We start from the raw sequence: 10,108 nt of genomic DNA on the forward strand, positions 1-10,108 counted from the left end.
GAGTTGTTGTCTTTCATCCACATGAGCCAAAAATACATTTTCTGGCTTTTCTCAGTCTAGAAGGCTCCAAATTCAAAAATAATTTCACATTTCTTCTACATAAATGACCAATTTTAAATACACATTCATCTTTCCAGAGGTGAAGTATCCCTTTAAATGAGGAATATTGTGACGTGTTCGTTCCCGGAAGAAACTCAAGACTACAATGGAGGCGTTTCAGGAGTTCAGAAACACTGACACTGATGTAGAGAAGAACATTACACACTAAAGAAAGATAAACATGGGAAAAAGCATAATAGATCCTCTTTAAAATCAAATGAAGTACAAGCCTGATTGGTTTTCAGGAAGCTCAGCAACAAAGAAACACTTAAAATGGAATGTGTGCAAATATATTTTCAAACAGCTTCGTCAGAGAAGATATCAAAAACGTACACATACAAATATGTAACAAACATCCGAGATGTCTTAAAACTGTACAATAGCAGTTGTGTAAACCCCACAGGACCGCATTTCCCCCACAGATACAGTGCATTTTGTTACGTGACAGACAGAAGAAAACAAACGGCAGTGTAAAAGAGATTTTACAGTATCAAATAGTAACATGGTGAGATTCTCTGACAGTTATATGACAAAAAAATTATTCATGTAAATATATTCATATATAGTATACATGGAGTTGCCTTCATTGATATGGATGTATAAATATGAAGATTTAAAAAAATAAAAGTAAAGCACTAGTTTATGTGGATCGTGACGGACATTCGAGCTCATCTGGCCTGCGTTCGAAGCCAAACAATGACAAACACCAGGTCATGTACATTTAGCATATCGTTTTTCGTTTTAGCACAACATTATTGAGTCTTGTGTGTGTAGCATGTAAAGCTTCAGTATTAGACTTTTGGATATACACACAGGTATTGTCAATAAAGTCATAAAATCAACAATTTACAGCAATGTGGCGGGAAAAGTCTCTCAGTCTCTGAACCGATGGAGATCAAGCGTGGATGCAGTGGTTGGGTCTTCGGGACATGATGAAACCCCTGAGACACACACACCTGTACGAGCCCTCGGTGTTCACGCAGCGAGCGTTAATGCAGTCGAGTGTGTCTTCCTCCTCACACTCATCCACATCTACAGGCAAACACACACACAGCTGCATCTTTAATCGCTTGTGTGGAAAATTAAACAGCTCTGTTTTTTAATACAACAGCACATGTGATTGGTTAATAAAGGATTAGTTCACTTCAGAATAAACATTTCCTGATGATTTACTCTCCCCCACGTAATCCAAGATGTTCAAGGTCTTTCTCTCTTCAGTGGAAAAGAAATGAAGGTTTTTGAGGAAAACATTCCAGGACTTTTCTAAATATACAGTAGGGACTTCAATGGTTATCAACGGGTTGAAGGTCCAAATGTGAGTTTCAGTGCAGCTTCAAAGTCTCAACACGATCCCAGCCGACGAATAAGAGTCTTATCTAGACAAACCATCACTAATTTTTTTAGAAAAATAAATATTTATATACTTTTTAACCTCAAATGCTCGTCTTGCACTAACTCTGATGTGCCACACATTACGTAATCACGTTGGAAATGTTACGCGGTAAATGTAGAGTAGGGCGAAAATTTCATTTTGTCCTCTAACTTCAAAATCGTCTGACATCTTTGTTTCACCTTTTATTTTTATTTAATTTTCTTGTAAAGGGCGTTTGACTTGCACGTTCGCTTTATAAACACTAGGGGCCCTATCTTGCACCCAGCGCAATTGACTTTGTACACCGACGCATGTATCATTCCTATTTTGCACCCCCGCAAAGCGCGCTTTTCCCTCCACAGACGCACATCGGTTAACTAAGAAATACACTTGCGCTCCCCGGGGCGGTTCAGCGCAAAGAGGAGGCGTGTTCCAGCGCAAACGTTCCTTCATGCTATTTTGCAGGTTTAGAAAACAATTGCGCCACTAACCAGGAAAAAATTGTTTAAAGTCAGTGGCGCGTTGCGCATGTTATTCATATTCTATTTTAAGGGGGCGCATGCTTGGACATTATCAATGTAGCGTGTGCACAACGCGCATACACTTTGATTCTCTCATCTACACAGAAGCAGCAGTTTTCATTTTTTGCAAATCATACATTATTACGATAGATAGATAGATAGATAGATAGATAGATAGATAGATAGATAGATGATAGATAGATAGATAGACAATTTATTATAAAAGCATACATCTAGCTTACACATTTACCCAAATTATCATACGCCTTTTTAACCTTTTTAAGTTAATTTGGGTGGGTTTCTCCATCCCCAACGTCCCTGACGAGAGCGTTGCTCTCCTCGGCTGTGAACCGCTCCTGGCGCGCGCCTGGCAAATCCGCCGTTATAATAGGAATCCGCTTTAGAACAAACGCGTCTGCTCTTAAAGGGAATGTGAGATGACGCTCTGATTGGTTTATTTCACGTTACGCCCAAACCACACCTATGAATAATGAAGCTACTTCAGACCAACCCATTTTAGATTTGCGCCTGGCGCAAGAGTCATTTATCCCGCCGGGAAAATAGCAACAGCGCCAAAACCCGCCCACAAAGTTACTTGCGCTTTGCGCTTTGACACTTGCGTTTCAGATCGTTAAAATAGGGCCCTAGATCTGTACTTCCGCTTACGCCACGCGTGACCTTTCTACGTGATTACGTAATGCACGAAGTCGTAGATGTGTAGGACGAGCATTTGTGGTTCAAAAGTATATAAATGTTTATTTTATGTTTATGTGTATATTATTTTTAGAAAATGGCCGATGGTTTGTCTAGATAAGACTCTTAATTCCTCGAATCCTCGGCTGGGATCGTGTTGAGACTTTGAAGCTGCATTGAAGCAGTTGGACCCCATTGAAGTCACTATATGGAGAAAAATCCTGGAATGTTTTCCTCAAAAACCTTCATTTCTTTTCGACTGAAGAAAGAAAGACATGGACATCTTGGATTACGTGAGGGAGAGTAAATTATCAGGAAATTCTAATTCTGAAGTGAACTAATCTTTAAAAGGGGTGGTATAATGCCATTTTCACAAGATGTAAAATAAGTCTCTGATGTCCCCAGAGTGTGTGTGTGAAGTTTTAGCTCAAAATACCCCACAGATATTTTTATATAGCATGTTAAAATTGTACATGTTTGAGAGTGAGCAAAAACGCACCGTTTTGTGTCTGTTTCTTAAATGCAAATGAGCTGCTGCTCCCGGCACAGGGGGCGGAGCTTCAAGAGTTTGCACTCACACACACACATGCACTGAAAATTTCAAAAACTTTTAGCCTTTTACGTTCAAACCGGAGTCAGACAATGATGGAGAGACTCGAGAAGAAGTGACAACATGTAGAAGCAACAGGACGTTTCTGAATGGTTATTTAATGAATTTAGATAGTTTATGTGTAGTTATCTTCTAGTCATTGATTAGCATATTCTGTCTTGATAATCTATAAATCGTGTTCCGGGGGCGGGGCTTATGTAAATGTTAGGGTTGGTGATGTCACTAACCCCGGGGAGAATGTTGTGTAGTCCCTACCAGCCGTTTGTTGTAGTCCTTAAAAAGCGATTTCTTTAAAAACAAATCTCTCCCTTTGCTTTGAACTTTGAGCGTTGTAACTTTGCAGATGTTCATAATCATAATCAACCAACCCTTTAAGAAAGAGAAAAACATGGGAATAAGGAGGGAGCGATACCTATGCATGTCATGCTGGTGATGTCGAGCTGGTATCCGTCGTAACAGTCGCAGGTGTACCCTTCCTCGACTCGAATACAGCGCCCGTTCTCACAGCCCTGGACGATCCCACACTCCTCTGAACTCAGACTGCCGTATGAATCATATCTCCCTGAAACACACAAGAGCCGCAGGTTCTGCTTTGCTACAAGATGCTTTCCTTGTGAAAAAGAAGTGCGCTTAATTGTACTGAATGTGTACCTGTAGTGCACTTCAAATCTTAAAAGCTGTAGGTATATTTAAAACTGTACTTGCATATAATGTGATTTGATATATTATGAATAATAAAATAAAAAGCACGTTCATGACTGTTTTCAACACACTTAAGTTACACTGTAAAAATGTCAAAAAAATTGTTTTAATAATCTTTTGTCATGATTTAAAGGAGTACACTCATTTTGATGTGTTGACTCACATACTAAAGCACATGTAAAGCACTTGATTATAATTTTAACTGTAGTGTGTAATTTGATATTACATTTAAAGTTATTGTATTTTAAATGTACTAAATTGCAGCTTCATTATTACTAATGTGTAAATGCAAATATATTTAAATAAATGCCATTTCTATTGAAACTTGTAAGTATATTTTAGTTCATCATAAATACTTAGTAATTATTAAATTACACATAAATATGTACTTAAAGTGAGTCAAAAACATACTTAACATCAGGTAAATGCATTTAGTATACATTTTAAAATATTATATTTTCATGTAATTGTAAATAAGATGCAGTGAAGTTTCTGAAAACATTACATTCAGTTTTTTAAAAGTGTATTCTTTTAAAGTATATCAAGTGCTATTTTTTTTTTTCTTCATTTTCAAGGATTAAGATGATCTAAGTGGCCAAAAACCCTCCTAAAATCAGCCAACAGATCAGATGTGTTTTTCAGCAGAGTTACATTCAGTTTCAATCACTCAGACTCACGCTCATAGACTCTTCGTGGCCCCTCCCGCCTGTCAGGAAACATTGGGAAAGGGGGCGGGGCTCTCCATGACTCCTCCCCCTCGCTCTCGCGGTACCGGGAGTTTTCGGGAAGAGGAGCCAGACTCAGTGGAAGCCCGTCAGGACGGGGCGGCAGGGGTCGGGCATCAAACGTTCGCTCGCCGCGAGGATCCGGGAGGCCGAAGGGAGGGCCGGGAGCGCTTTCATAATCATCCTCCTCATAGTAACGACTTCCACTGGAAACGAGTTGAGGAGAATTACACACAATTTGTGAAAAACAAGTAGCATACTTTTAAAAAGAGTACTTACTACGGAAATAAAAGAACATACTTTAAGTCCCCCTGTGGTGAGAATCCAGCTTTTAATGTTTATTTGTGTATATGGTGTTTTTACTATGCTTTAAGTTTTAACCATGTGTAAAGTCGACAGCATTGCTGAGTATTTCCTCCTTAAAACTGCAGTGAACGAAAGACAGTCTCAAAAACACGCTTTGAAATCGCTGGTGTTTCTGACGTCACAAACTACCTTGTAACCAATCAGATCAACGTGTGATCGTCAACCAGTGGATCTCTGAGCTGAGTGAGTAGAGTGGAGGCGGGGCTCATTTGCATATTCATAGAACCTCGAATATGAAATGAGGCAAGGGTGTCGAGTTAGATTCAAGATATTTTAACGCATGACGAAATTTCTTTTAAATATGTAATTTTGGTGATCAAAGATGAGTTTTAAGGGATACAATTATTGACTGCAGGGGGACTATAAGTGTGAACCGAACGCAATGTTTCCAGACACTTAATTGCATGGCTACCGAATTAAATTGTATTATATTATATATTAAAAATATATTAAATTCAATTCAATTAGTTGAGCCTAAGTAGGACTTCAATACATCATTATTTGTAATTTCTATTGTCTTTAACATAAAGTTGCAGTGCTGTCAGTAGAGTATTGTTGAAGAGCCTCACCCGGCGGGCCTGTAGGGGGCGTCTGGGAGCCCGTATGAACCGGGGGGTCTTTCTCTCAGCCCGGACCTCCTTCCATCTGGGCTGTAGTCCTCGTAATCAGTGGGCATGTAGTCGGGGCGTCCCGGCTGGGCTTCGGGGTACACGTACGGTGGCAGGTACCCTCCTCCTCCTCCTCCTCCTCCTCCCGGGCCGAAGCGCTCATAATATCGCGGGGAGTAAGGAGGAGGACCCAGCTCATTACACAGAGCCTCGTACGCCTCTAATCAGGAGGCAAAAACACATATGACGGAGTTAAACTGTGAAGCTGAATGTGTGCATCACGGTTGGGCACGTGTGTGTGTGTGTGTGTACCTTCATCTCTGCGGGGGCAGAGGGCACACTGGATACCCCAAGCCTCACCAAACAAACAACAGCACTCCGTAAAGGTCAGCTGAGATCCTATCATAGGGCTCTGACACTCCAGACTAGCTGTGACGTGACGCCAACAGAAGTTTAAGTTCTCGTCTGAGAAAAGCATAGAAAGAAAGACGGCAGACACACATTAAAAGTGGTCATTTAACACATCTACTAAAAGGGATAGATCATCCAAAAATGAACATTCTGTCATCATTTACTCACCCTCATGTCGTTCCAAACCGATAAGACTTTAGTTCATTTATTAATACATACTGTATATGAAGATATTTTTAATGAAACTGAAGCTTAAATTTGCACGACACAATCATGTTTATGCTTCCGCAAGAACTAATGAGGTTTGTTGTCGCAGGTCAAAGCAGCTTTACATTAATAAACAGAAAAATAATGGTAATGTTATAAAATTATGAAACAAATTCAATTTCAGCTCAATTCAGTTCAAATTCTGTTCTCACCCAATAGTGCCAGTGCATCTAAATGATAATACTACTGAATATTAATAGTCTTTAAAACCCCAAGTATGCTTGAGCTTCCATTGAACAACATATCTCAAGTGCTATATCTATATATGTGTTGATCAATGATTATGGGTGAATAAAAGCCTAAAAAAAAAAAAAAAAAAAAGTAAATCGATTGTGTTTCTTCATAACAGACGGATTAAACAGCTCAATTCATATGGATTACCTATTCAATGTGTATTTTTTTTGTTTTTTTTTTACTGTAAGAGTTTTGGTTTAATAGACTTTTAATGGAGGGCCAGAAATCTCTCAGGATTCATTCACAATATCTTCATTTGTGTTTTTCGAAGATTAATAAAATTATCATGTGTTTGGAATGACATCCATAGTGAAAAAAAAAACAAAAACATATAATGTATTAACATATAATGCAAAATGTATTTAAAATACATACAGAGTATACTACAAATCCATTAACATATTTACTGACATATCGCTTTAGACTTGCTGATAAAAATATTATAATTAAACTTTATGCACATTTCTTAAAGGGGACCTAATATGCAAAATTCACTTTTACCTGGTGTTTGAACATAAATGTGTGTCTGCAGTGTGTGTACACAACCACGTATACTAGTAAACATCCACCCACTCCTCTGTTTTAATCCCCATAAATCATAAGCAGTGTCTCAGAACAAGAGTGATGTGTGATGTCACATTACACAAGCCCCGCCCACGACTGCTGGAGGACTCCGCCCTTTTATCTTAGCTCCTCCCCTGAGTGAGCTGTACACAGTCCACAATCCCTTTAAAATGAAGCTTAACATAGGCTATAATTTATTTAAACATATACAGTAGTAAAATAAAATATAATTCCCTTATCAAAAGGACAAAAATATATATTAAAATAAAAAGAGTTCGGCCCAGATCCGCGTTCACATGTTCCAGATCAGGGGCGGCGCTAGGGCTGGGCTAAGGGGGCTTAATCCCCGAATGTTTTGTAACCTTGTCTTTCTCATAGAGCAAAACAATTAATCAGAATCAGAATCAGAACAAATGTGAATAAGATTACAGCAGCTACGATTACCTAATCATGAAAAGTGCATATTACAGTTTTATTTATATTTTTCCCTTTGCATTAAAGGTACTTACATTGTGCTTTCGCAGCGTTGAGCATTGTAGCCAATCACAGACATGTCTGTTGAACGCATCGGCCAATCAGAGGCGTTTAAATGAGTCGCTGTGCTGAAGATGTGTTTTGCGCGACACTTTCGCAAACCTGTCATTATTATTGGCAATAAACTTAAGATGCAAATAAGAGATTCACTGCAATTGCAATATATTTGATATTCCTGATGCTGCTCTGATCGCTCCACTACGCACCGCTCTGTTTGTGGTTAGGAAGACTAAAACTTCAGCGGTCTCGCTCATCAATGTCAGAGTGATTAAAGAAGTGAACGAATGCCTAGTAAAATGTAAGCAGATAAACATTTAATATTAGACTGTTTTACAATAGAAATGTTCAACTACCGACAGTATCCGGTGACGCAAATCACTCAACTTTTTAATTTATTTATTAAATTTTGCCTTTTTGAATTGAAAATATGCTATAATTTCCTTGATTCATTTAGAGAGAATGCATGCATAATTAATAATAAAATATTAGGTAACACTTTATTTTACAGTGTCCTTACATGTAATTACCATAGTAATAACACTAAATTATGCATTACTAATTACATGCAACTAACCCTCAACCAAACCCTAATCCTACCCTAACCCTATAGTAAGTACATGTAGTTGCTTAATATTACTCAGTACTTAAATATATAATTACACTGTAACAATGACACCTTAAAATAAAGTGTAACCAAATATTATTTGCAAATAGTTACAATTATTTCACTAAAACAATAAACCTTTCTTTTTCTTTATTCCCTTAAATCGCTTTTATAATTAATTAATTATTTTAAAGTTTGGGCTAAAGCCCCGAATTTCCACTGACCTTAGAACCGCGCCTGTTCCGGATGTGCGCCGGATCCGGGCCGACACTATGTTACTGTCTGGGTAATAAATGCTCTTTGAAAAGTTGTGTGTGTGTTTTTGCATCTCTTACACTCCGCGAGGCCGCTTGCGTTGACACACTTGCGCCGCGTGTCATCCAGCACTAGCGGCGACTCACACGTACAGTAAAACGATCCCAGTGTGTTCACACACACACCGCCAGCGCAGGTGTCCTCACTCTGGCATTCATCATTATCTACAGACACACAGAGACAGTGTCACAACATCACGCTCTACTCATCGAGCGTCACTGCATGAGTGTGTGTCCTGACCGATGCACTCCAGCAGCTCCATGTCGTAGTAGTATCCGTTGGAACAGTAACAGGCGTAGCCGGGAATGTTGTTCACACACACACCGCCTTTACACACCTCCGTATCGAACAGCTTACACTCGTCCACATCTGTCCAGACCAACCACACTCAGATTAGAAACAACACACACTGAGAGACTTATGGGACTTTTTTTTTGTTGTTGTTGTGTGGCATTTTTTTTGTTTTACCCTTGTAGCTGAATGCTCCCGTTTCCATGGTGACGTACCCTTTTCCGCTGGGACACAGCGATTGGAATTCGGCTAGATGGAGAGTTATTGATGATGGAGGGGAAAAGAAGTGTTCTTAATTGTGTTGAATGTGCAATTGCAGTGTATACTTCAAATCTTAAAAGTATGTTTAAAAACTGTACTTATATGTATAAAAACTATAATATTAATGAAATAAAAATGCCATTTAAAGGGATACTCCACTCCCCAGAGTTAAACAGTTGAGTTTTATCCATTCAGCCGATCTCCGGGTCTGGCGGTACCACTTTTAGCATAGCTTAGCATAGATCATTGAATCGGACGTATATATATTACATATATTACATGTTTAGATATTGATACAACTAAATATTCTGGGGCTTTTTTTAAAAACACTGGTGGAGAAAGAGTTAAAAGTATGCATAAGTACACTTGTTTTTCACAGGAGTAAACTCATTAGACACAGCATGTCTTCAGTGCTGGTGTGTGTGTGTGTGTGTGTGTGTGTGTGTGTGTGTGTGTGTGAGAGAGTGTGTGTGTAGGAGCAAACTTCATTAGATGCAGCATGTCTTCAGTGCTGGTGTGTGTGTGTGTGTGTGTGTGTGTGTGTGTGTGTGTGTGTGTGTGTGTGTTTGTTTTTGTGGTTTACGAGGACTTTTGACCTGAATACGCACCAGCACTATGGGGACATTTGGGTTTATGAGGACAGAGGCCATGTCCTCATAAATCCGACAGCGTAGATGTCATTTACTACGTTCCAGACGCTCCCTCTCAAAGTTTGGCGCCATGTCCTTACATACCACAAAACCCTGAAATTTTACCATACACAGTGTATCCCTGATTTCGAGAGTGCGCCCCTGTAGCCAGGTCCTGGTATTACACCCGCGTCATCAAAAATTTGCATCTTTCACACAAGTGTATTATTTGGGGCCTGTGATTGGTCAGATCGATACCGCTAGGCGGGAAATCGCGAAAACAAGATGGCGCCAATGGGCGG

At 39.3% G+C, this 10,108-nt stretch overlaps 1 protein-coding gene across 4 annotated transcripts in view; it reads right to left on the reverse strand.

Annotated features, from left to right (window-relative positions):
• Window positions 1-373: 373 nt before the first annotated feature.
• The window catches only part of ltbp4 (latent transforming growth factor beta binding protein 4), a 78,815-nt gene continuing 69,080 nt past the window's right edge, over window positions 374-10,108 (reverse strand). For all 4 annotated transcript variants that reach the window (XM_081372479.1, XM_081372478.1, XM_081372477.1 and 1 more), the window contains 8 exons: window positions 9,094-9,165; window positions 8,866-8,994; window positions 8,646-8,789; window positions 6,009-6,161; window positions 5,658-5,916; window positions 4,675-4,928; window positions 3,708-3,857; window positions 374-1,131 (listed from right to left, as the gene is read on the reverse strand). In XM_081372479.1, the coding sequence (XP_081228605.1) occupies window positions 995-1,131; window positions 3,708-3,857; window positions 4,675-4,928; window positions 5,658-5,916; window positions 6,009-6,161; window positions 8,646-8,789; window positions 8,866-8,994; window positions 9,094-9,165 (1,298 nt within the window). In that variant the 3' untranslated portion in view covers window positions 374-994. The remainder of the gene's footprint in view (window positions 1,132-3,707; window positions 3,858-4,674; window positions 4,929-5,657; window positions 5,917-6,008; window positions 6,162-8,645; window positions 8,790-8,865; window positions 8,995-9,093; window positions 9,166-10,108) is intronic.

The sequence above is a fragment of the Scardinius erythrophthalmus genome (assembly GCF_964197995.2).
Source record: "Scardinius erythrophthalmus genome assembly, chromosome: 8".
Lineage (NCBI taxonomy): Eukaryota > Metazoa > Chordata > Actinopteri > Cypriniformes > Leuciscidae > Scardinius > Scardinius erythrophthalmus.